The sequence below is a fragment of the Rissa tridactyla genome, chromosome 17 (genome assembly GCF_028500815.1).
Source record: "Rissa tridactyla isolate bRisTri1 chromosome 17, bRisTri1.patW.cur.20221130, whole genome shotgun sequence".
Taxonomy (NCBI): Eukaryota; Metazoa; Chordata; class Aves; order Charadriiformes; family Laridae; genus Rissa; species Rissa tridactyla.
This window is the reverse complement of record NC_071482.1, coordinates 78,197-104,373: the sequence shown is the minus strand read 5'-3', so window position 1 is coordinate 104,373 and position 26,177 is coordinate 78,197. Positions and strand designations below refer to the sequence as shown.

The following is a 26,177-nucleotide window of genomic DNA, read 5'->3' as shown; positions in this document are numbered from 1 at the left end:
CGCCATCTTTGGCCCTGGCGGAGGCCGCCGGCCGGGGCCGGGTGCGGGCAGCAGCGCCGGCGGGCGGTCTGGTAACAGCACGGCTTAAAATGCTTTAGCCCAGAGAGCCGCTATGGAATGGTCCTGGAACGGTACTTTAACCCCCGAGCTACTGGGTAAAAGGAGCAGGGGAAGGACCTCCCTCCACACTGCGGGTTTTCTGAAAAAAATTTAACTTGAGGAAAACCAGGTGAAACTATTCCATGAATTCTGCGGAGTTTCTGTATGGTTTTAGGGTGACTGAAATTGAACTGTTTTGGCCGAAAAAAAGACCTCCTTACCACCGTAAAACTGTCGCTAAGATGTTCTTCCCGTGCCTTTGATTATTTTACAGTGTTAATGCATTTAGGAATACAAGGTTAAACTTCGTGTTTGGACGCGGTCCCTTCACTCTTCTCTGGAGGGAAGCCGCTGTTGCCCTCGTGAGAACAACGTCCGCAGGGTGGCTGGGATGTTTGCTGCTGTTTCAAAGGCTTTCAGGAGAGCAGCGGACAACACTTCTCCTTACCCTCTTCTCCAAAGGGACCAAAACGTTAACCATCCCAGAAGATAACGAAATAGAGGGGAAAAAATATTTATAAGCAGGGCACAATACGTGGAAGTACCTCTCTTTGATTTTGCCCACTGAAACGAAGGTGCGGTACCAGTGGTGACAGACCTTATTACTTATAACGTGACAACGCTTTTCCTTTTCTAGCCATAAACGGAGCGGAACGAGACCCGATGCAGCGTCTTACTCGAGGTCTGCAGCTGCTGGGGGGGTCGTAAGGGCTGTCGGAGCCCCAGGAGGTTATTTTTGCGCAGCCGGTGCCCGCGGACGCCCCGTCGCCGGTGAGCCGAGGGGATCCGGAGGGGGCGGGGGTCCGCCGGGCCGCGGGGGGTCGCCCCAGCGCCGGCAGGAGGCGGGGGCCGGGGCGGCGGTCGTGCGCAGGCGCCTCCCGGTGGGAGGTGGCAGCGGCCGGGCCGCGGCCCGCCCGCCGGCCCGCCCTGAGCCGCCATGGGGCCGGATCCGGGCTGGGCCGCGCTGGTGCTGCTCTTCGCCGCCTCGCTGCTCACCGTCGCGGCCTGGCTGCTCCAGTACTGGCGGTCGGCGGGCCCGCGGGCGGGGCGGCGGCGCGGGGCGGCGGCGGAGGAGGCCGGGGCCCGGGCGCTGCTCGCCGCGCTGCTCGCCCTCCGGTCCCTGCGGGAGCAGTGGCAGCGGGCCTGGGTGCGAGCCCTCAACGGCCAGGCGCGCCGGCACGGGGTACGGCGGGGCCCGGGCGGGCGGCGGCGGGGGAGCGGCGGCGGCTGCTTTGTCGGCCGGCTGCGGGGAAGCCTGCCTGGCCGGGGGCTCGGCCTCGGCCGCTTCTGGTGTCTGTCCCCGCCAGTCTCCCGGCGCTACCGTGGTAGTTCTGAAGCTCACGAAGGGGAAAAGGCCTCGCTGCTCCCGTGTGGGAAGAGCCGCAGAGCAGCCTGCGCCGCCCGCGGGGCTGGGGCTTCTGCCCGCAGGAGCCGAGGTCCAAAGTCTGCCGCAGCCTTCTCCTCTTCTGTCGCGTGAACGGAAGGGGGGAGTCTTTTGGTTAAGTTGCGTGGGAGAATCAAGAGCTGAAAAAGGTTAGCACGAAGCTAACGCGCTTGAAGAAAAGGAAATTAAAGTCTTGAAGAATGCGATGCGAGCCTCCGCTTGAGTTTTCCAACAAGATTGGAAAGCTCACTCCGGTTTTGACACAGTGAGTTAAGTTCTGGGCTAGAGGCAGGACAGAACAGCAGGTCTCTTGGTGCAGCACAACCATGTGGGAAAGATCAGGCCATTGGGAGGTGGGGAGGAATGAGAAATTATTACTCCACCTGCCCCCAGCCGTTGTTAGGTGTAGCAGCAAAACAGGCTTTGTAAAGTCTAACCCCATAGGTAACGTTATGACTTTAGCTCCTTTGGGAGTGTTTGTGCAGTGGTGTTTCCAGCGTACATTCTGTAGCTCTTTGTTCCTCTGTATTTTCATTTGCCTCACTGTAATCCCCTGATAATAACTCGCTTGGGTGAGATGAAGAAATTGGATCTTTGAGGCAGGCAGCTTTGGAAGAAATGCTTGATTTTGTTATGTGTCACCAGCACGGTACCTGTCTGTTTTTTCGGGAAAGTCCTTTAAATGCAGCCATTTGAAGAAAGGCTGCAGAACCTGAATGAGCGCTCTATGAAGTGTGACTGAAGGAGGGCTTCATCAGCAAGTCCGGAGCAGTTCAGTTTTTGCCTTTACGTTTCCTGCCTAATGTAGATAGTGTGCTGTCTGGCATCTTGAGAGCAGATGGGTTAGTAAGGCTCGTTAAGCAGTTGCACTTGAAAGTAACTGCCCAAGACACAACAAATCTTAACTGCGTAGGTTAAGCGCGGTGTTCTTGAAGTTCAGCAGTCCTTAATTGTAGAGAGCAGAACCCTTTTTGAAAGGATTTAATCAAATGAGCTCCTTCAAAGCGCAGAGCAAGGGCTGTGATTATTTTTAGATGACGGTTGCCTCCTGGCATTAGGAAGTACAAAATAACCAGAATGGGATATTTGTGCATAATAACTCACTTCTCTGTTCCTTTTTCCAGCCTCGGACTGGGAATGTTTTTATTTCACTGGTGTCGAGTATCATAGGACCCGGAATGTTTAAAAATATTGTCCACTGCTCCTTTTGAAAGGATGTATGAAGTCACCTAAGACTGGGTAACGTGGATTTTTAGCAGAGACTGTTAAGGTTTTGTGAAGAAAATCATCGCTGGTACTGCCTGGTTCTGGTACCCCGTGTGTTGGCCAGGTGGGAACAATGAGTTTCTTGGGAAGCTTTGTCATCTCACTTCTACGAGGTGACATGGTTGTGCATTACGACTTGGGAGAGCAGCGTCTCTCGTGGCAAGTTTTGTTCTCGTAAGAAATACGTAGAATCAGCCTCTGCAAGTATTGTGCAGGCATGAATGCGGATGGTCAGCCTGCGTAGGATTGCAGACCCCTGTTACTCGGCTGATGTTTTTACCTGCTGAATTATATTTTCTGCCTGTTACAGATGGATTAGGGAATTGACTTGATCCAAATGTTACTCGTCTTACGTATGTTGCGTCTTCCTATTTCAAGATGTGTCAGAGACCCTGCTCCTGAAACAGGGTGTTGCTTATTGACATGGTTTTGGACAGATTTGGTTCATTGGACTGGTCTCACTGATGCTCCTTGGCTGGTTTTTATTGTTTTCCTTTTGAAGAAAGAATTTTTTTTTTTTATTTTTCCACTGTGTTCAGTCCTTTGCTTTCCCATCTAAGGTTCTCTGTGCGTGGCGTGACTTCACACCTCCTCCTTTGCCTTGTTAGATTGACTTGGAAAGGTTGGCGGAGTTCTTCCTTTGTTGCTACTTGTGATAAGTGAAATTGTCCTTTTTAACAGAAGTGTAGTAGCACCTCGTCTCTCTTTCCCGCTGGCTAGCATTAGAAAATGGGAACGGATCTTTGTTTCCCTGTTCAGGTTCTGATGGTGTCAAAGGATGGAGTACTCAAAGTTGTTCGTTGCTTTTAGGATGAGCTTATGCTCTGACGTGTTTTCAAGAGGCCGAGTGCTCTGTTCCCAAGAGGTTTGTGGAAAAACGCATCTTTCCGCAAAGGTGCAGTTATCTGCCAGACGCAGGGATAAAGATCAAGTTAACTGTCAAACTGTCAGCTGGGCCTGCTTTTTGAATTCGGTCATTCCTTCTCTGTTGATTCTTTGTTTTTTTAATTTCCTTTGATGTTGTCAATTGCCTGCACTTATTTGTTGGCGACTGAGAGAGGTCTTGTAAAAGAAGTTCAGTGCAATTAGGAGAAGTCAGCCTCAGGTGGACTACAGTCTTCTCCGTGTAGTCCGTGCATGCTTTCTGAAGGCTACGAAACAGACTTGTTTTGGGCTGGGGGTATGTTAGGGTTTTTTTTTGTTTGTTTTGTTCTTTTAATGAAGTTGTGTAAAGCATAGTCCTGCAATCTGCCGAGATCTTGAAGCTTTTCTCCTTTCTTGTGGTGCAATGTGGTTTTCGGGTAAACCTCTGTTTAGAATCAGTGGCAGTTCTGTTGCTGAAAACGCACTGGCCTCAGTGGTAAAAGGCATTCCCGAGCTCCCTCACACACCCCCCCAGTCCCTGTCTCCTACGAAATTATTCTTGCGTCCGCTTGAGGGAAGGGACATAAGGCTGACAGCGCTCACCGCGATTGACAGCGGCTCCTTCCCCCTCCCCGTCTGACTCCAGCCCTGCTCCCCTTTTGAGTCCCAAGGGGAGCCGGGGATAGGTTTATGCTTAGAAGCGAGCGATCTCACTTTCTCCTGGGTAGACTTATTCTTAGCTCCTTTTGCTGTCATATTTTTTTAATTTTAGCTGTATCAACTGCCAAAAAGCCGTATGGAAAGGCAGCTCTGCAAAGCTAGGCTTGATTATTGGGGAGGAGCAGATGGTCGTGAGTACGTCAGGCTCTCGATGTGGACACAGAATGGTGGAGGGTCTCGGCCCTTAGATTTATAAGCCCACTTTCACGGGTTTGCTGGTGTGGCTGGGGAAGAACTGTAGATTCCTGTCTTGATTGCCTGTTCAAGAGCTATCTTTACCATCCTCTGAGTGGGCTGTCTCATTTTCCCTTGTGCGTAGCCGCAAGAAAGGGAAAGGAAAATGCCTAAACTGTGGTGGAAGTCTCATGGTTCACCATAAAAGGATAATAGAGGGAGGCTGGCGTTCCAGAGTCCTAGTCCTGGAGGAACGCTGCACAGATGCTTCCTCCTTGATAGTCTGTTTCCTTCTGTGGTTGTGTTGTTTCTGCATGGCTTCTTTCAGCTTGGTGAATTTTAAAAGAATATGCCCTAATCTCAGGTCTAGATTTGCCCGTGTTTCCTCGTGTTTCTGAATCATGGTGAACGTGAGAACATGAAGTATGTGGTAGGAGTTTTATAGGAGCGCATTTGTGGTCCGAGCGCAACAGCATCTGAATTCGGGTGGATCCTGCGAGGAGCATGATCCAAGGGAGATGGCAGTGGGCAGATGAGGGTCGGTCTGCCTCCCAGCAGTGTCTCATTCTCATCCCTGGTAGTCGAGATGGTGGCTTCAGTCACCAGGCGTCGCTTTTTTCTTTAAATGCTTAAATGATCTTTAAACGTTAGCAGCTGGTATTTCATATTTCCTACTCAGATTTCAAGTTATTTGCCTTAAAATTGGTCAAAGGCTTAAAAGGAACTGACTTGCCTCTCAAGCATGTGGTACCCTCCTTGTTGTATTTTTCCTCTGTGTTTTCTCCCTGCACTGGGGTTAGATTCATGCTACCTTGTGCATGCTGTTCACTCTGAGTAGGCTGAGGAACTTTGAAGTTGGCCAGTGCGTCCCGGTTGAGTGAGACTGACGTGTTGGGAACAACAGGGCAGCGGTTTGCCACTGATGGTTATGTACTCGAGTCATTGGGCAAAGGTTCTGGTCACGGAGAGAAAGGCCTAATCTGATAATCTGGACTGACCCAGGTGGGCGAACACGGCTCTGGCGGAGGAGGCTTGCTAGGAGAAACAGCAGGCATTACTGGTGTGAAGCAGCAGGGAGTGGTCTGACTGGTTTCTCCGTTAAGTCTTTCAGTTTTGAAATTTGGTCACCGGGAGAGCTGCCTCATGCCTGCATTGAGAGGAGGGCACGCGTCCGGACTAATGTTTTGTGGGCAAGCGTCTATTCAGGTTGTAGTATGTATTCTGGCCAGATTAGCATCCGAGAGCCCCCTCCACCCTCCTGTCGCCTGGGTCTCTCTGTTGCATGGAGGTGGCGGCGCGCAGTCTCATTCACTAGAGCAAGGGTGCAGCTTCCCACACCTTCACGTTCTCGCTCAGTCACCCTGGCCCTAAAACACGAGCAGCTTGGCAAACGGTCGTGTCCTTGTGCTCAGATTGCCTGCTTGCTCTCTCTTTTTGCCCCTTGTGTGCAGAGGGGAATCTTTGAGGGACAGGTTTCGTGCAGGCGTGCTCGCAGCCTTGTGTTTCCAGAGAAGGGTTCTCCGTAAGGAACCGGCCCTGTTATACGGGGAAATAAACAAAGAAGAGGGATGCTTCCACAGTGGAGACTGTAATCTAGTAAACCAGGAGCGGGTGGAAAAAGGGAACAAGTCAAGCACAGGAGCCAGTGTACCATATGCTGAGGGTTGATTTTGTTGTCGTTGATTCGTTTTTTTGGTTTACTTAGGGCAGGATTAGCACAGAGAGGGGAGAGAGAAGAGAAACAGCAAAGCTTCTGCAATGAAGAAGGGTTAAGGCACTTCACTTATAGTTGATTGCTATCCAGAACAATTTTCCGTTCTCGTTTGGGCTTGCCTGTCTGAAATTAATGTCGTGTTTGTGAGTCTAAGCCTTATCTGCAGACCTCGTTCCCTTTCTCTGTACGGACAAGCCAAGGTGGGTAGAACTGCAGCGTGCGATGGTTCTGCGTGACAGTTGGATTTATGGAAACGGACCAGAGTATCTCTGGGGCCCTGCGTCAGAATCATTCGTCCTCTTTGAAACTAACTGGGATACCTTGACCACTGGGAACTAACAGAGTTCTCTTTTTTTATTTTTTTTTTGTAGAGTTCAGTGCAGATCACATTTGAAGAGGGTCCTCAGTTACCACCAACTGCAAATATAAGTTGTGTGACGTGCAAGGGACAGTCAGACCACAGCATGGTAAAGTTTTCCTGTTCTGAATTGTACGGTGCGGTGTTTCTCTGTTGACTTGACAGCATGTTCTTTGGAGGTTGCTGATGGGGATGGTGGAGCCGGGGAAGTTTTGGGCGCGGTCTGTTGAGTTCAGAGGCCTGTCAATGGGCTTGTGAGATTGCAGCTCTGGGGCTGCGTGTTGGTGAGCTCTGGGAGAGCCCCGGGGGCAGGTGTGTTGGTGGAGCTGGGGCGTATGGGTGTGAGCCCCAGCATCGGGGTCCTTCAGTGGGGCGGAGAAGGAAGCTCCTCTCACCGATACGTCTTTACTGCCTCACGTACAGAGTCTGAAATGGCAGGTTTGCAGCGCGGAACTAGGTCTGGGAGTAAGCCCGGTATTTCTTTCCTGCCATGATGGGTCAACCTTGCCTGTCGCTGTTAGAGGTTTTGCTATCGCATGGCTGCCTTTCACCAAGGACACGAACTCATCTCCCTCCTTTTCTCTCCAGGTGCTATACTGCCGTCTGTCTGCTGAAGGTGTGAAATTCCCTGTCTCTGTTACTCAGCAGTCCCCAGTTGCTGTTTCTGTGGACACCTATCATGTCACTTTGGCTGTGCTGCAGGCTCAGGTAACAGTCGTAAAAAGTTAGCCATTGAACTTGTTCTTTGACCCGGCCCCGCACCGATCGAGGAAGGAGGATGCCATTTAGTGCAGACGAAGGCCTCGTTGTGCTGGAAGAAGCAGAGTGCTGTCACTAATGTTTGGCAGGGTGGCAAATGTTCCCGATCTGTGTGCTAAGTCCTGTTTTAGGAGTCTTGTTCTGCAGGTTTCAGCTATGTCACTTAGCTGCCACAAAATCCAGAGAGGTTTGGGGCATGGCAGCATTCTGTACTGTGTTTTTAAGCGTGTGTTTAAAAAGCAAAATGTCCACAGAGTTCAATTTCCCTCGCGGTATGATGGGTAGGGAAAGATGAGTCCTGTCTGTATGTGTAATTATGGTGGTGTTATGGTTGTTGGTGTGAAAAAGAAATCCATTGTGTAGAGTGGTTTGATGGTCAGTGCTCCCCTTAATACATTCACAACAGTGTGATAAAGATTTTCTTTTTTTTTTTTTTTTTTTGTGTTGAATATTGGAGATGTTTCTTCCAGAAGAGAAGATCTGTGAAATCGCCATGGGTGGTAACTCTATAGTCACTTTCTGGCTGGATTTTCTTCTCTGGGATACGATTTTGTTCCCATGGTGAAGAAGGGCGTGACGCTGGAGACAGTATCTTGCTTGGGGACTGTGCGCTCGTTTGACTATAGGGAGACATAGTGAAATTAAAATTCTGCGGTGACAGCAGCCAGTCTCATGCTACTGCAGGTATTGCAGTTGGAAGGTTGTCCCAGAACCCTTTTGCTGTCAGAAGCTTTATTAAAATTTTCAACCTACATTTATCACATCCATCCTGGTTTGGTTTTGTGCCTCCATTCTGTGGTCGGTTAAATGGCTCCCCTCGGCATTGAGCACTCCTGCTGCTGATCTAGTTGTGGGCAGCAGCTGCGGTCACTTCTCATTTTTGTGTAGTCTCTGGGAGCCAGGTGGCCTTTGTCACCTCTCATCAAATCGCTCCTCTATTCAGTGGCGCTTTCTAGGTCTCCTTGTCTGCCCCGATGAAGTTCTGGGTTGATTGTTCTTGTAGAGAATTGCATGTGGTATTCTAATTGATGTCTTGCTGCTGCTCTGTGAAACTCTGGTGAGGTTACCACATGCCCGTTGGTCGGAATGCTTCAAGTATGGTATTCCCAAATGTTCCTTGTCTCTTCTATGGACCTATTACTTACCTGGCTACCGTGTCCCGGATCTGTTGCTTTTGACTGATGACCCTCTGTGTTCACAGTAAATAAATGTTAGTCTGTCAGTTACTTTAAAACTACGTTAAATTTCATTCCCCTGTTTTTACTAGATATATCGGGCCAGGAGTTCTTCCCGTGTGGTCGTGTTCCTGTCTGTTGCATTAAGGATGACTTTCGGGCGTATGGGTGTGCAACTTTTCAACTGAACTACAGGATGGTGTACAGTCTGGTTTGTCGTTGCAGACTATGGGTGACCTGGAGGAGTTTTCAATCTGAGGATGATCTCCTAGAGACGCATTTCTGACTTATAAATGGCCGTGCTTAGGTTTGGCAATGGTTCATTGCTGTAGCTCAGTAAATATCGCGTGTCAGTGCTCAGGTTGCTCTTTTGGATTGTCCTGACGGCTTTTTCTTCAGCATAAGAAATAACCTGTCGTTTTTCCCTCTAATGGTGCCTGGGCATCCAAGGGCAGCGAGGAAGCCAGATCTCGCTATGGAGTGATGAGGCTTCTGCAGCTGCTACTTCCCATAGGCTCAGGACCACTCATGTTCTTACGTTCTGTCTCTTATTGTTGCACTGGTGCGAGGACTTTTCAGTTGCTGAGTTTGAAGTGGGGCAGAAAGCACCTAATGGAAAGAGAAACTGTTCTTGACTATGAGTTTTTTTTCTGGGCCAGGTGGAGATCAACTTGGAGGAGATACAGAATGAAGGTCTCCTGGTGTCGTGGACGTTCAAGGACAGACCAGACTTGAATCTTTCAGTTGTTCCGAGACTTCAGCTTCGCGAGGTGAGCAGCAAACAGTGGGAGGCTGGACTCGCATGGAGGAAGGGCAGGAGGGGCAAAAACAGGGGCTGAGCCAGGAGGAAGGCTGCTGCAGAGGGGAGAGATCGGCAACTCGCTGTCATGGCCGTTCAGGGCGAGGGAGGGGATTCTTTTGCCCTGGAATCGATACTCGCTCAGCTCTCTCAAAACAGCGCATCCTCAAGAGGGCCGAAGCCGTACTGATGTCTGTTGTCCGAGTTTGGTGTAACAGCTGAATGGGAGTGTGTGTAGCAAAAAAGGCTGTCTGTCTATGTAGGTCCTCCTGCTGTTGTCAGATGTAGGGCTGCAAAATGAGCTGGGTTGGTTTGTTTGGGGTGTTTTGGTGGATTGTGGGGTTTTTGTTTGTTTGTTTTGGGCTTTTTTGAGAGGTTAGTGTGCAGAACCTGTGGGTATTAGAGGTTTAACAAGGTGAATCTTCTGTGATCCAAATAGATTGGTTGTTTTGTTTGTTTTATTGACACTTGTGTTGCTTTATCCTGAGTAGCTGTAGGAGTTTGGCTGTTCTCCCAAAAGTATGGTAGTACCATCTCGCAAAGCGGTGAGGACGTGGGAAACCAAAAGGTGTATTGTCAAAATTTGCAACTGGTAGTCTACAGATGTCAAGGCTTAGTTTATCTCGTTTAGAGAGCTTACATTTGCCTGCAGCTGTTAAACAGAAGCTTTAAGCACTGGGAAGAGCGAGTACAGGATACGGGAAGAGTACGTGGGAGGTTATTACCAGGAGAAAGACCGCTTAGCGTCTTAAAAGCTTGAGAGGCAGTTGGAGCTGTATAAGGAGAAAATACGTCTGCCCCGTTATGACCTTCCTGCATTTCCTCTTTGATTTGCGGAGAGAAGAATGAAGGGAGAGCGGATCTGTCCACCATAAAAGATCTGATCGAGGATACCATTGTCAGCACGCAGCCAGCCATGATGGTGAACCTGAAGGCCTGCACCGCTGGAGCCGGTGTGGTAAGGCGATCTCCTCGTGTCATTCTTGTGCCTCAAACACTGCCACAGGGGACTTCTGAGGGCCCGTGCTCAGGCAGGAATCCAAGTGTTGAGACTCGCTTCTGGGTGACAGCCACATCCTGACCCGCGCTGTCACAGGAGTTGGGGTGCTGTGGCATGGGGAGGAGGGATAAGTAGAAACTACTCTGAAGGGCAGCTCTCTTTGTACCTTGTTTCCTGAACACTGAGCGCCAGTTGTGTTGAGGTGGAGCCAGACTGCCTGAGAGGCATCCCTACTTCGGCAGTCTCTCTGTTGCTCTGAAAACAAGGCTCTGTCCAGGGCAGCCTTTACAGGCGTGGAATGGTCCGTGGTTTGTCGTCTTCAGTTGCCCATCTGGTAGCCAGCAAGCATGTTCTCGTCTGTCTCTTTTCCTGTCTGCCTTAAATTTCCCATCTGAAGTAACATGTGGGCCCACCAGAATAGCCTGAGGAACCTGCAGCATCTCTTGATGGCTCTGTGGGTATTGCCCTCTCTTGGTGTGAGGTGTGAGGAGCTACTTAGTAGATGTGAGGACAAACATCATGCGTCTTGCTGCTGTCTGCTGGCGAGTGAATGATAAGGCATCGGTCTCGCTCTCATCATTTCTCAGGTACCCAGCAATAAGTTGACTCGAGAGTCCCCGTCCGGAGTAGCAGCAGCCCCTCTGGGTTCTAAGCTGTTGCTCCGGAATCTTCGAGTGCTGAACTTGGGCTGCCAGGGGAAGGGAGGTAAGCGTGAAAACGTTGCTCATCTGCAGGGGAAAGTGCGCAGGTGGTGAGATTGGAGCGAGTGGCTGTTTTGGGTGGGTTTGAATGGAAAAGAGGGGTGTGCATCCAATGAGACGCTGCCTCGTGTTGACGAGCACGCGCGTGCGCTCTGTCCCTCCGTTGCAGGACCTGGGGAGATACGCTGCGTGGCAGAGCTAGACAGCCCCCCGCAGCAGAAGCGGACGAGGGCAGTGACAGCTGGCAGTGCCGGTGCTGCAGCGGAGGTGGAGTGGAATGAGGAGCTCTTTCTGTAAGTGTCTGCGCTCCTCCTGGCTGGCGCAGCAGAGGCAGACCAGCGTGGTCTCTGGGTGTCGTTACTGTGCTGTGGTAACTGATGCAGACGGCGCAGAGGTGAAGCCTGCTCTGCAGGGTGTGTTTATGCTGCCCACATGCCAGGCTGCCCATCCCGGTGACCGGCCCCAGCTTGCATACATATTTCCTGCTGCCTTGGACACTTTGTGTGTTAACTGGGTGGGCAGAAGTGCTGATCGTGGGCAGCGTGTGGGAGCGGCAGGTGCAGAAGGCCTGGAGCGCAAATCTCAGCCTTGCAGACAGATCACACTCTCATCTTCTTGTGGCAGCCTACACAGCCCTTCAGGGGACATGAACCGGAGTTCTCTTCTGTGTAACTTGCTGCTCCTTGTCATGTCGTCCACAATAGCACAGGTGTTACTGGAGCTTTGGAAAAGGTGACGAGGCGTGTGAGGTTTGAGGAAGGCAAGATACGGAATGGAGTTGCTCGCTCTGTGGCCGTTTTGCAAAGATTGCGTGATACCAGCCCGTCTTTTTGTGTTTCAACAGGGAGTTGGGACCTAGAAGTAAAGAGCTGAAGCTACAGGTGCTGAGGAACAACGACGGAGGGGGAAGTGAGTACAGGCAGCTGTAAGATGGATCGTAAGATGGGGAGACAAAAATGACTAAGGGACTTCCTCTGCTTTGAGCCTGTGGTAGTTCTGTGTTGGTACTGTGTGTGATGAACGCTGCAAAGGATTTTTCATATCCAACCTTACGTGAGCCTCTGACTGCGTGAAGTAACTCTGGAGTCTCTTCTTAGTGAAATGCTCTTACTCTGACCTTTTTGGTACCTGGGAAGTTCCCGTGGCCCACTCGTCTCCGCTCTGAAGCGGGGAGAGGGATGCGGGGATTTGCCCCTGGGTGTTGGTAGAACATTACAGAAGGCTCTTAAGTCTGTTCATTTGTACTCAGTCAGGGACTAACCGCAGCACCTATTTCTGATGGAGGCCACACAACGGCCACCTCTTTATGGTGAAGAGGAGCGGAGGAGCGCTGCCCGCTCCCTCCCCACCTCAAACCCAGAGTCGTGGGGATCTGCTTCCCTGGCCCATGGGGTTGCTTCCCAAAAGCAGCCTGGGTTGGCTGGGAGACATCTGAGGTGCCGAGGTCACGCGGTGAGTTTTGTTTTCCTGTTTCTTGCAGATGTGCTGCTGGCACATGCCACACTTTTACTTGATTCTGTGGGCAAACAACCATCCGGGAGACAGGTCTGCTCACTGGCCCCAGCAGCTGGGCGGTCGCTGGCAGCTGAAGCTACTATTATATTAGAGGTGAGCTCAGGACTCCACATGCTTGGCACAAACGCGTGCTCTGGAAGCGTTCGCAATGCAAGCCTCTAGCTGGAGACATGTGTGATTAGGCCTGGGCTCATGGCAGGGAACGGGCAGACCCTTAGGCGGAGGAGAGGTGTTGCCTGGCCCTCGGTTTCTGAGCCTCCCTCCATTCAGCCGACATTGTAGCGGGGATGGTTCCTTGGTGCCCAGAGCAGTAGCTTTCGTCACCCAAATGCCTGCCTTTCCATCTGGGAGGAGGAGAACCTCTCTGAGCTGTGCGTTACTCTTTGTAGCTGCTGTTCCAGGAGTCTTCTGCATCTTTGAATGCTCAGCACGCCACGTCTCTGCGAACCAGCATCACCCCCACTAAGAAGGTGGAGATGGACCGGACCATCATGCCCGATGGCACCATCGTGACTACTGTCACCACGATTCAGTCCCGGCCCAAGGCAGACTGCAAACTGGGTGAGGCTGCCTTGTGGCAGGTGTCTTGTACGAGTGGCTGCTATTGGGGCGCAGACTCAGCCATGATCTTCCCTGTGCCGCTCATGCGGGCAGTAGCAAAACTGTTCAGCCATCGTACGCTGTGGTTGTTGCAGACTCGCACCTTGTGTGGTGCTTTTGGCTTCTGGGTCGGAACGTGGCCATCGTCGCCATTCCCTTAGCGTCTCGCGTCTGGCTGGAGACTCACGTGTAGCCTTGGGGGAGGGAATTGATGCAGCCCTGTGTTTGGGGGAAGGTGAGAGAGGGACGAGCCTCTCTGACAGACTTTGGTGGCGGGAAGTCCTGACTCAAACGTGTATGCTGCTGCATGCATACCTGCCTGATGTCGGGCTAAGCGTTTTGCCACTTTTCCTCTACTTTCTTCACTGCTAAAGAAGTTAAGCTGTATGTACTGGATGCAGAGCTGAAAGCGTGTTGACCTTGCTTACTAATGGTTGTTGCTCCTTGCAGTCTGATGTCCTGATGAATGTGGTGGTGGATATTCCATGAGGTGGGGCTGGGAAACAGCATGAACGGGGTCTGACGATGGGGCTGCTTCATGTGTCTTTTTCCAATAGGCATCTTACCGCTTCAGTGCGGCAAAACCTCATGGAGAGAGCCTCTGCAGGCTCTTCGTGCGCACTTGAGTCTTTTGGGGGTGTGCGTAGGGGACCACGATACAGTAGTGAAGTTGCCTAAGCTTCAGCTGCGCTTACTGGTGTCTCTGTCTCTCTGCCTCCCTGTCACTGTGAAGATTCACCATCGAGGTCGCCTTCCAAGGTGGAAGTGACTGAAAAGAAGACAACAGTGCTTTTGGAGAGCGGCTGCCCTCGCGGACCCTTGCCCAGCGGTAGCCGTAAGTGCTTGGAAATCCCAGGCTCTTACTGGAGTGACTGTGTTTTCAGCCTTTCTTGGAGAGTGGCAGTCTGAATGTGGGTGGCCGAACTCGTCTGCGTTTACTGCAGAAGAGAATGTCCATGTGCCCCAGTGAAGGCAGGGCCGTAGGGGTGGTGGCGGGTGGGGCCGGGTAAAAGAAAACCCACTTTGGCTATCCAGTCCATGACTCTGGGTGTCCCCTTTCTCGACATGAACATTCTAGGCTACCTGGGCCCAAAGACCTTTGCTCACCCTCTACTCGGGGCTCTGTTTGACTTTGGAACGGAGCGCTGCGGCCGTTTTGATGGTGTGTGGCCAAGATTGCCCAAATTCTTGGGAGTCTTTGGAAGTCTTAATTGAGCGGGAAGGGTATTTTAATGATATGCCTAGTGGGAAAGCTATATGGAGCTTCCTTCCTTTGGTTTATTCGGGCAAGTCTGTAATAAATTCTGTTCTCTGCCTTTGCGCACGTGCCATTGCCTATTGCAAGCATTGCGGTCAGCAAGTGACCTCTTGCCTGTGCTGAAGATTGCTACCTCAAGCGTTGACATCTTTCTTGTGCTCAGGGGATAGCCATATGCCCAATGGCTTGGATCCGGTGGCCGAGACGGCGATCAGACAGCTGACTGAGACGAATAACAAGCCCGCCAAGAAGACCCCAACAAAACGTAGCACACTGATCATCTCAGGAGTTTCCAAGGTATCTGGTAGTTAGGGGGCTCCGTTTCCAATCTGGGAGGTTGTTTCTAGGGGCGCGTGCGTGAAATGACCCTGTCCTTTAGGGACCAGTCTGGGAAGGTTCCAGCACAGACGACTTGCTCGGCAGAATCCCTTCACTGCTTCCTTGCAGCTTGTCGCTGCTTCCCAGGAAGTGTCAAAGGTACCTTGCCAGTCTTCAGGGCAGCTGCCGGTGGGAGTTCACGAAGGGCAGCCGCAGAAAGGGAGGCTGCTGCCGTAGCTCTTTGGGAACCTCCTGGAGAATCTAAGGAGTTCTCCTTGGACTCGCCTATGGGAGTGAGGGATGTGCTGCGGAATGCTTTGGAATTGGCCGCATTCCTGTATATTTCAGCAAATGAGTGACGACTGTGCATCGGTGCGGTCTGGCACGGGTGATCGGAACAGGAGCATCCATATGTAGGTGTGGATGGAAGAAAGGAGATGAATGCCATCCTTTAGACCCTCTCTTCCTGTCTGTCTGACCTTCTAACCCCCCTGCAGGTACCTATCGCTCAAGATGAAATGGCACTTTCTCTGGGTTATGCTGCGTCCCTGGAGGCCACAGCGTATGGGGACTCTGCAGCAGAGCGTGCAGCTGACCAGATGCACGATTCTACTGAATCATCACAGCTGCTGGAAGCGTCGCCATCAGGACAAAGGGCCAGTCAGGAGCTGGATGAGACAACGCGATCGGACATCTCTGAGAGACCATCGGTGGAAGATGTTGAGTCTGAAACTGGCTCCACAGGAGCCCTTGAGACCAGGAGCTTGAAAGATCACAAAGGTAAGGATGAACCATTAGAAGTGAGCTAACGTTAGCCTGTTGTATCGAGGACAACGTGATATCTGAGTTTCCCACCCGAACGCAGGGGCTGCGGGCAGCTTTCAGCATGGCAAAGAGCAGTTTCTGCTGGAGTGTGGAAGAGCCTGCCTCCCTTCTACTTTCCAAACTCCTCTCTTTGCAGGTGTCTGATTCCTGTGGCCTTTTCGGTCTCTGTGCTCTCTTAGATGGGAGCCCTGTGCAGTTTCCATGTTCCCAAGAACCTGTTCTCACTCCCTGGCCTCTGGGTCTGCAGATCAGGCGCGTGTCCGTAAATAACGATTTTTCCTCTGAATTCAGCTGCCTCTGGCATGGGAATGGAGGCCACCTGACAATGTGGATTGTACAGACCTCGATGCCCTCTCTCTTTCTCAGTTAGCATCAATGTAGTAGCGCCTCTGACCTGTGGTACCGTAGGATGTCCACACAAACTCTTTGCTTTTAAACAACGGAGTTGGCCTGCCCTGACCGAGCTGCTGTTCTGGGCTTTCCAGGCTAGTGTTGATGAGGCAGATAGCGCACCTTGTATTTACCTGCTTGTAGCCGTGACGGTTTCAGTTAGCTACAAACTTACATAACTAAGTGCAAGCCAAAATCTCAATTGCTCAGAATACGAGAGCGGGACAAGTTTTGGGGGGTTGTAGCCTGGTACAACCAGGTACGGTTTGACCTGTGGTGGTCCCTTGTTTGCTTGTCAGCAGGTAGAAAGGTGTGCGGCCTGGATTCTTGAGAGACTTGGCGGGCAGGGAAGAGAGGGAAGAAAACACAAAGCAAGCCCCCTGTTGTCTCCTGAAACCGCGGGCCGTTGTTCTAGGAGCTTGATGACTGGCTAATCTGGGCGTCCTTGAGATGGTCTAGTGCGAGAGGCCTTTTCCCTGTTGTGTGCTCCTCCCGGCGTCTCCACATGCAGACGTTCTCACTTGTTTTCCATTCATATGAGTCTTAGCTTTCTACTACAATTCTGCACACTTCCACCGAAGGGAGGACGTTGTTGCATAAAAGGAGGTTTAGGCAGGGGGGGCATGTGACGGTGTGCTTCGTGAAGCAGCTTGTTGGTATTGCGGTCTGTCCTGAGCATAGGCTTTGCCTTGCAGTCGGGAGCCGGGGTTCGCCGACCTGCCATGCGCTTCCACTGTGCGGGGCAGAAGAGGTCTTTGCTGCTCATCCGAGAGCAGCCGGGTGTGTTATTGCCCCCGAGACTCACCAGGGCAGGATACTAATTATGGTTTCCACCTCCTTCCTTTCTGTCTCTGCAGTTAGCTTTCTTCGGAGTGGCACCAAGCTCATCTTCCGGAGAAGAAGCAAGCAGAAGGAAGCGGGCCTGAGCCAGTCACACGATGACTTGTCCAACGTCACCGCCAACTCCACCACCAGGAAGAAAGCTGGCAGCTTCTCCCGCCGCCTCATCAAGCGCTTCTCCTTCAAGTCTAAATCCAAACCCAAAGCTAGCGACAGCACAACGGCAGGTGAGAATTGAAGGAGGGAGAAGCCTGTTGGAAAGACTGCACAGAGATCCTTTTCTAGTCTCGTCTTCCCACTCCGTGGTATCTGTGACCGCAGTCCAGTTCCTTCCAACCTTGGCTGAGGGAAGACACCCCAGTGCTTTACGCCATTTGGGGAGTGGAGGTGGCGAACCCAGGCTTAGGCTGCTTGTCTGCCTTGGCTTAGCCTTCTCCGACTGTCCTACCCCACCGCACTCTCCCAGAAAATCCAGGTGGCATGCTAATCCCTGCGGGGGTCCCAGGAGCTGCGGAAGCAACTCTGCCTGCGTAGCTGTCTGGCATCACCGGGTGCATTCTGGAAAAGCAGGGCGGGGGGCCTCTCAAGTGGCAACCCTCAGAGCTAAAGATCGAGAAACGACTGGGTTGGCTACATTGCCGAGAAATGTGGGGTGTAGCCTCGCTCAGCTCGTTAGCGAGAGTGGGTGATGCGGTCACTGGCCGTCTAAATGCCCTCATTGCTTCTGCTTGGTGCAGAGGCTGTAACCTGACCGAGGTGCGGTGTGGTGTGGGGCGAAGCGTTCCTGGGCTTTGAGCTGTCAGGAGAACAAGCTGTGGTTCTCCACCTGGCTCTGCCACTGGAACAGTCTCCGTTTCGGACAGTGCTGGGGGATGCCTGCTTTCTGTGTATACTCATGAAGGAAGGAGTCTCTAAGAAGAAGGAAATTTTAACCACTGGACGAGTTTTGGTAGAAGCCCAGGCCCTTGCAAGAGCGTCTGGTTGGTGCTGTCAGTGCCGCAGCCCTCCTCCTGCATCCGCGTTCTTGAACGGGGAAGGGGCCGTGCTGCACGCCTGCACTAGCTCTTGTACGAGCAGAACCCTTTCCCTCGGGGGCGGTTGGGGGTGCTGCTGGCAGGGTGCCAGGCGGTATTCCAGACCTACGGAGCGCCTGGCCTCTCACAGTTCTCACAGCAAGGACAGCAGGGAATGGGGTGATGCTAGTGAAAGGGCAGTCTGACGTGGAGCCTGAAGCCACGTGGTGGAGAGAGGCAAGAATTTATACGCTTTCACTGATGGAAAGGGTTTCCTGGAGTAGAAGGAACCTTTCTTGATTGCATCTGGTGCTCCCTTTCTTCTAGCAAACCTGATCCACCATGTTCAAACAGTAGGCATTTCTGCAGCTGGTACTTGCGTCGGGGGAGATGTGCAGGGGGAAATCGACTCCTTGCGCAGGAGACTGGCCTTCTAGATGAAGGGTTTCCTGATCTCGTGACATGTGCACACTGCAGATATCCCCAGGGCCCCCGTTTGGATAGTGTAACGACGCTCTCTGGAGAAACACTCGTGCCCTGTCAATGCGCCTGGTTTGAACGGAAGCTCCTGCTCTCCTGTGGGTTGTAGAGTTAAGGAGACAGGGCAAAGGGGAGGAAAAACCCCACTGAAGAGCAATCGCCTGGGCCTGGCTGGATTCACCAGCTCTGCTCTCCCGTTACAGTACCTCCCGAGGTGGGGACTGTTGCCCCACCTTATGCAGGACGTGACCAACTGAAAAAGCAGCTGTTCTCTTAACGGTGTGCATAAAACAACGTGTCGTGTTCTTCAGAAGGAGAAATCCTGGCTTACTGATAACGGCCATCGCGTGCCGTTTCCAAAGACCAGAATGTGTTTGGTATGCCGCTGTGAAAGGATTTACAGGTGGGAATTTCAGGGCGTCTCCTCAAAGTGTCTGGTGGTAGGAAAGGCCAGAGTCCCCTGGGGCTTGGATTGAAAGTGCCGGTGCTTGCCAGCAGGAGGGATTCTTCCCTGTTTTTCCTGCTGATTCCCCACGAGGTTGGGCATGTGTGAGAAATCGGACTGGTCCAGCTGGCTGACCAGGAACCTCTTCTTCATCTGTTTGGTTTGGTCCGGGAGTCTTTCTGTCATCCCTGAGCTCTTCCACGTCTCTTTGTTTCTTTCCCAGCCCACGCGGTACTGTGGCTGTGTTTGCAGCTCCATGCACCGTTTCTCACTGAAAATAATTTTCCTCAATGCGAGCGACTGGTTCCATGCTGCATCGCTGGTGGAAGCTGGCAATCTGGAGCTTGCCTCTGGCGATGCGGCTGCCAGTCCTTCCTTTGCTGGGTCCGTGCGGTGTCACATGCGGCGCTGGCCTTCGCAGGCACGCGCTTGTTCCCGGAGCCTCAGGGTTTGGTTCCCGTTTGTCATTCTCTCTGGCACCGTCCCTGCTACGACTCTGCCTCTGTCGCTAACAGTACTTGACGCTCCGTTTTTGCTTTTTCTTTATTCTTTTTCAAGACCGTGTCAAAGTTGCTTTGAATGAGGAGTGCTGGCTGAGCCCAGACAGCACCCCTTCTCTAGTGGGATTGCTGTGAAACCTTGCATTAGAAGCGTGCGTTTGAAGGGAAAGGAACTTTCAGAAGAGCCAGCAGCTCTTTAGTTGTGGGTTTACCACAGGACCTTCCATGAGTCTCGTTCAATAGTCCTGTATTCTTCAAGCCGCAAAAGCAGCTCGAGCTGTCTCGGTGCGGAGCAGCTGGAGGTGAATGCCCGAGGCTCCCACCCGCGCTTCTGAAGCGTGAATCTGGAGCTCATGTACACGAGGAGGGCTGCGAGGGCTAGCACGCAATGTCCTCGTCGCTGTAGACAGGAGGTGGAAAAGGTGAGTGAGGTTTGTGTCTGACAAACACGTATCTAGACTTCCACCTGAATATTTTGGCCTGGCTCGAAGGAAGGAGGCAATAGGAAAGCTAGGAGTAAAACCAAAACTTGAGTTCCTCACCGGCCTTGGAGTCCAAGGATTCCTTTCTAGCCATGTTAAATGGGCAATTCCTGCCATGTGTCTGTATGGAAAGAAAAGAAATGTCTTTTGTATTTAATCCCTGCCTGTGCTTCTGGCTTTAGGACAGAAGAAATGCTATTTGAAACTTGCTTTTCCCTGTTTAACTTCTGGATACCCATGCCTTCACCTCGGTGCCCTTGCGGGGTCTGTGGCATTTCATTATGCCCGGCACCACGGAGCAACCCCAGCGCGCGGTGCGGGCCACCAGATAACGTTTTAAGCTTGAATGGTCCGCAGTTGCCAGGTTGTTGTCTCAGGGTAGGCTCAATATTTGCACCTTGTGAAATCAGTTCTTTACCGAGTATGTGGGGGAAGAGGAGCGGCAGAGCAGCGGGCTTGAACGCACGGAGGCTTCTGACGGAGTTCAACCCTGGTTATGAGGGCCTGCGTTCCAAATGCTGCGTTTCGCTGCCGGCTATACAAGTAGAAATGGTGACTGGTAAATGAAGCCAAAGTATGTATTTTTGGGGGTTGTGGGTTTTTGGTGGGTTTTTTTTTTTTGTTTGTTTGTTTTCTATTTTGGCTGAACAGAGTTACTAGAACTTACCTATTCTGTGTATTTTTACTTCTCTGAAGAAAATAGATTTCTCTACCTGTAAGTATGCCTGTAAGTATATTTCTGTCTGGATACATCCTCTCCCCATGTTTTGGTAAGGCTTTTTAAGAGCCTGCCCATCGAAGCATCGGCCCATGAGGGTTATCCTCTCGAGGCGAGAGAAAACAGGCGTGGGAAGAAATGGGGGGAACTGCGAAACCTCGGTGTTTTGGGGGTGCCGTGGGCTCCAGCATGATGGGTGTCTGACCGAGGCCTGATACTTGGAGAGGGCACTAGAAGGGCACCTGTTTGAGGGCAGAGGGATCGCACGTGTGTTTGCATGCGCTTGGAATGAGAGTACACTCTGCGAACACCGGGCACACGGCAAAGAGACTGAGGATGGCAGGGTGGGGCGGGAGAACAGCCTTACCCGCTTCTGTGGTGTCCACAAAATATTTCTTACATGGGCCTCCGCAGGGGCAGACTTGAGCAAGCAAGTCCAGGTTCTGCCCCTGCAAGCACCCTCATGCTGCGATGTCGAGTTGGGTTTTCAGTTGAGGATGGGTTTTTAGGCAGACCAGCTGAAGAGAGGGAGAGCGAGGAGAGCCGATGTGGCTAGAGAGCTACTCAGAAGACCATTCAGCGGAGGGGAGCGTAATGAAACCCGGTATAAGAGGGCCACAGGCATGTGCTGTTCCTAGCCTAGAACTGGGCGCATGGCAAAGCATATGCTTACACTGGTTTTGTTCCGCTTTTTTTGTCTTTAGCGATGACGCTTCCTTCCTGCGATGACTTCTCTCGGTTCATTGTTTGCGAAACCTACAGAGAAGTCATTTCTGGGTAGCTGTCAAGATGCTTGAACGTTGGGTGTCTGGCATTTGCGTGTTTTGGGATCTTTTGCCTTGTTCTCCCTTCCTTCCCTCCCTCCCCCTAGGTCACGGTGAATGTCATGATAGAGTAACAATCCCAGTGGTGGTCAAACTTCTGGAAAAGGTCTTTGTGTACTTGCAGTATCGCAGCTCCTTCTACAGGCATGACGGCTCCACACCACCTTTCCTTGCTCGTACAGGTATTGGACCAAATACCCATGCTGAATTTGAATTAGCGCCTCTCCTTGTGCGTGCTCTTTTGTACTTTGATGCCTTTTCTCTGGGTGGATTATTTTAACCCCAGATTGTTTAGAGGGGAAAAAAAAAAAAGGAACTGCGTAGCTATTTAAGAGATGAGAATAATATGACTTATTTCGGACTAAATGAATGAAGTTCTTGCACCTTTGTAAATGTTGAAGAAGAATTCCATTGCTGTGTAATGGCTGAACCTGTTAACTTATTAAACTATATGGAAATCAAAACCTGATGCTGAGTCTTGACTTCATACCCACGTGAGCGGCGCGAGTTGGGCTTTGGCTTTCTGGACGTTGAGGGAGGGGTTTGATGTAGAGCCTTCTTTTGTAAGACTGTTGTTTCTGAGCAGCCTTTTTTGCCAAACGCAGCTACACGGGTTTACAGGCCCTAAGACCGGGGCAAGGGCTGTAGCCTTCGCATTTCTGGGAGGCAAGGGATGCCCGGGACGTCAGCCCTGGGAGGCGTGAGCGGCGCCGAAGCCTTCAGCTCGCCCCAGCCGTGCGGCAGGACCCTGGGAGGATGGGTTACAGTTCCGAGGGGCGCGGGGAGGGTCCTGCCCTCTCCCTCAGCCCTTGTCCTGGCCTTGTCGGGGCAGGGCCTACAGTCCCGGCTGCAGACAAGGCAGGCCAGAGAGGGGGTGGCCGCGCATTTCTGCTCCGGGCAGGGCTCGTCCCGCGGGGAAGGAGGTGGCGGCGGGCCGACACGCTGGCCTTGCCGCGGGGGGCGGGGAGAGACCGTCGCCCACCCTGTTCCTGCGGCGGGAGCCGCCGTCTGACCGCCGCGCTCGGCGGGGCGGGCCGGGGGCGGCCATTGCAGCGCGGCTACCGCGCATGCGCGACGACCGGCGCGCGGCTCTCCGGGCGGGCACCAGGTACCGCGGCGCGGCCCTGGCGCGTGCGCAGCTCCGCCCTCTCGGCGCGTGCGCAGTGGCGCGAGCAGCCTGGCGGCGCGCGGGGGGAGCCGCCTCACGGCGGCGGCAGGTGAGGGCCAGCGAGACCCCTCGGGGGCCGCAGGCTCGGGGGTGCCCCCCGCCCGCCTGGGGGTAGTGGGACGGTGGGGCTTGGCACCGTGGGTCGCGGGAGGTGTTGGGAGCGGGCCTTGCCCGTACCGCGTTCGGTTGTGAGAGACGCGTTGCCGCCCCGGCAGCACGGACACGGACGGCGGGAAGCCCCGGAGAAGGGCGGGGGCCTGGTGGTGAACAGAGAAACCCTGTCTCTGAGCGAGAAACCACTCCAAGTAATAGTCCTCCGTAGGCTACGTCGCTGACGGAACACAGGGTCCGTATGTGCACCCGAAGGTACGGGACGTCCGCGTAGGATGTGTGTCTGTGAGAGGGAGACACCGCATCTGTGAACTCTCGCACTTAAAGAGCTTTACTCTTTGGGAGGACTGAGAATTGGGTAACCGGGGCTACGGAAGAGGAAGGGGGAGAGGGGGCGAGAGGGAGAGAGAACCGTCCAAATTGTACATTTCTCCAGGCGTCACCAAGAGCAGGAGCTGTGGTCTGGTTCCCTGTTCCCAGTTTCTGATTCCTCCCTCTGCCTCTCGTAGCCCGTCTGGATTTTTTTTTCCTCAGTCTCTCTCTCGGTCTGTCTCCCTCTTTTAATTCCACGTACTGTCCCATAGCTCCACACTACTTGTTTGTCTTTTCCCATCTCTCTCTGTTCGGTTCCCCATCCCTGTACTTTAATTCCGCCTCTTCTTTGTAGCGTGCTGCTATTTTTTTTCCATTCTGTATTGTGTTCTGTTGGGTCCCTTATCTCTATTTATCAATTCCTCCTTCCCTGCCCTGTGGCCCATTGCTTTTCCCCATTTTATTTCTGCCTCTCACTGTCTGTCTGGCTCCCTGTCCCTGATTTTTTAATTCCTTCCTCTCTGCCCTGTTGCCCATGTGATCTTTTGCTTTTCTCCATCTCTCTCTGGCCAGCTCTCTGTCTCTGTTCACTAATTTCTCGCTCTCCACCATGTATCCTGTCACTTTTGTCTTGTCACTCTGGAAGGAGAGGTTTCAGCCGGGGATACCCTACGCTAACAATGGTCGCTGCTGCTTTCCCTCTCCCAGGGGCCAAACTGAGGATGCAGTTGTCTGTTCCTCCCCTGAGGATGCCGTTGGCTGTGCCCGCCTAAAGCCTGTGTGGGTTGTCTCTGCCTGGGCTCTCCTCACATCGTGGGGCGAAAAGGGACAGGCGGAGCACAGACTGACTGGCCGTGGGCAGGAGCTGCCACGGCTGAAGCTGGAGAGGCCAGAGAAAGGTACAAAAGAAGGTATGGAAGGCCGTTGGCTGGCAGCTGCCTCCCGCTTCAGGCAAGAGAGACCCTGCCACCCTGGGTGAGGAGGGGTCCCTCTTCATAGTCCGCGGCAGCCAGACAGCAACGTGCACCGCAGGGTCTGCCCGTAACCAAGAGTGCGGCACCGCTGCGGAGCACAGGGGTGAGCCAGGCCGTGTGTCTTAGGAAGCCTCAACTCCTAAGAGCTCTAAGACACCTCCACCTGTTCTCTTCGGTGGAGCGTAGCCAAGCGGCCGAAGAGGAAGGGAGGAGAGAAGGAGAAAGAAGCGTCTGACCTGTTACATTCTCCCAGCGGTGACGAGAATGAGAGCTGCGGTAAGTTCCAGGCTCCTGGGGCCCTGTCTTCCCTCTCGTGCGTCTTGGGCCCTCCCTGCCCCTCTCCTTCCCACACTGCTGTGATTTTTTTTCGGGCACACGCGCGGGAAGGTAGGCACTATAGAGCTTAATGGTTTAATGGTATCAATTCACAGCTGTGCGAGTTAAATTAATGCCAGAGGAAAGTCAAATACTTTAATTGTCAAATACTTTAAATGCCCCACCAGCATTTGGGGGGAAAAAAAACACAGCTTTGCCTCCTGGCACCTTTGGTGTGGGAGCAGTTGCTGAATATTTGGTGTTTTTGACTCGGCCCTGGGAGAGTGCAGTAAGGTGGTTTTGAGGATGAAGTTGCCAGAAAAGCGACTTAAGAGCCCCAGGGTACCTGTGAAAGTGGCTCTAGTGCAACGAAACCTGGCACTGAGTCAAAAAAAACAGGGTTGTCTAAAAATGCCAAGGTCTAGTGGCCTGTATCAAGAGCTGTGCCAGAGATGGTGCCAGATGCTTTTTCCTCTGCTTGTCTGTGGTTTTCACAAACCTCCGCAAAAGAAGGAAGCCTTAGATTCCTACCCAGCTTCGTGCTGGAGGTTTTTTTTCTCTCTCGGCAGAATGTCAACTGTCAGCGTTTCTCCATGGTCGCCCTTTTGTTGTGCGGTGACAGTGCAGGACAGGCGGGAAGGATGCGGAGTGCTCAGCGAGTACGAGGTACGTCTGCGGTGGGCGTCTGCTTTTTTCCTGAGGTCCTTGTATAGTGTGGACTTGGAAGTTAACGTGAAGGCTTTGTCAGCTCTCCTTCTACAGTTTTGTGTATGAAATAGTTTAAGAAAACAGTAAAAATACTGTAAGGTCTGTTCGGAGCATGTTACACCGCCAAAAGCATTCGCCAGTCTGCCAGTCTGTTTTGGTGGCCTGACGGATGGCAGCGCCGGGGATTTGATTTCCCCCCCGACCCTCAAAAGGAAAACCATTTGGGGGGGGATCTCTGATCTTGCTGATTTTTCTATGTTAAAGGGAACTTTAAAAAAAAAAAAAGAAAAAGCTAAAATTGTACAATTTACAAACTGCATGTTTAAACTGCCACTGCCAAATGGCTGTAGCATTTTATGCAATCAGCAATTTATGAGGCGTATTTAAGCCGTTGGGGTGTTTGTTCTAAAGGTTTAAAAAGAGAGGCGACTGAATGCTGCTGGGCTTTTCCTGATACTGTGACAGAGCGCTCCGAGGTACTTTGTTTCTGTCTGACTTTCAGCGGCGCGTTTCCCCGGCAGCCCAGTGGCATCTCTCTTGGGCAGTGCCGCTGGCCAGATGCCCCTCCTCCTTGTGTGACACCCAGAAAACCCCACGGTCAACTTATTGCCGTGTATTTTGGTGACGAGTAGTTTCATGGTATCAGTTCACAGCTGTGCAAGTTTAAATTAGTGCCAAAGGAAAGTCAAAGACTTGTAGAGTATGAGTGTTTTTACTGGATGTACAAAAACATAGCGTCACCTTTTCACCATGAAGGGAATGACCGAGCTTTGTTCTTTATTGTTCCTTTTGCTCTTCAGGGTTTGACCCATCCCTCTCGGCTGCATCGACCCAGCGAGCGAGGTGAGCGGCAGCGGCGACGGCAGCAGTAGCAGCGCGAGGGCTGTAGCTGCGGCGTTGGGTCCGTCGGCGTCGATTCTGGTTACGGCCCAGTCCGGTGCTGCCGTCCTGCACGCGGGGTGATGGATCTCCCTGCGGCCGCGCTGGGAGGAAGGGGCCAGGCGTTTCCCAACACCAGAGAGAAGGGGTGTGCATGAATAAAAAGGGATGTGTGTGTCTGTGGGGGTGATGACATCATTTGGGGCGCCCCGGCGTCACCGAGGGGGCGATGATGTGGCAGAGGAGCAGGTGAGCGGGGGGTTGTGGGTCATGCAGGGTTCCCCCCCCCCCCCCCCCAAATAGGCGGGTCACAACCCCAGAATGTCTGAAAATTCCTGGGCATGGATTAAAACACGTTAAAACCTCTAAATATGGGCGCGAGGCATTGAAATAGAGTAAAGTCTCTCGTTTTGATATATTTTGATAAACAACATGAATGCGTGTATATAGGAGTGAAAAATAAAACCCTGTATCTCTAAGCATTCAGTG

The 26,177-nt window shown here is 52.4% G+C and overlaps 1 protein-coding gene across 12 annotated transcripts; it reads left to right on the top strand.

Moving 5' to 3' along the window:
• The first annotated feature begins 35 nt into the window (after positions 1-35).
• On the top strand, positions 36-26,177 carry C2CD2L (C2CD2 like). Of its 12 annotated transcripts, XM_054223025.1 has the most exons (19): positions 1,003-1,282; positions 6,593-6,688; positions 7,168-7,287; positions 9,173-9,283; positions 10,157-10,270; positions 10,900-11,017; positions 11,183-11,306; positions 11,858-11,922; positions 12,494-12,621; positions 12,918-13,089; positions 13,862-13,963; positions 14,550-14,683; positions 15,202-15,484; positions 16,777-16,986; positions 23,521-23,723; positions 23,845-24,173; positions 24,671-24,767; positions 25,221-25,285; positions 25,610-26,177. In XM_054223025.1, exons 1-15 carry the CDS (start codon positions 1,037-1,039, stop codon positions 23,583-23,585), a joined length of 2,088 nt encoding a protein of 695 aa, XP_054079000.1. In that variant the 5' UTR covers positions 1,003-1,036; the 3' UTR covers positions 23,586-23,723; positions 23,845-24,173; positions 24,671-24,767; positions 25,221-25,285; positions 25,610-26,177. The 12 variants fall into 12 exon arrangements, with proteins under 12 accessions (XP_054079007.1, XP_054079006.1, XP_054079005.1 ...); XM_054223027.1 differs by lacking the exon at positions 23,845-24,173; XM_054223022.1 differs by having other exon boundaries at positions 23,521-24,062.

Coding starts and splice junctions, on each gene's coding strand:
- C2CD2L (XM_054223021.1), top strand. CDS start 1,037: ATGGGGCCGGATCCGGGCTGGGCCGCGCTGGTGCTGCTCTTCGCCGCC. Junction 6,689..7,167: donor GACAGTCAGACCACAGCATG/GTAAAGTTTTCC, acceptor TTTTCTCTCCAG/GTGCTATACTGCCGTCTGTC. Junction 9,284..10,156: donor CGAGACTTCAGCTTCGCGAG/GTGAGCAGCAAA, acceptor TGCGGAGAGAAG/AATGAAGGGAGAGCGGATCT.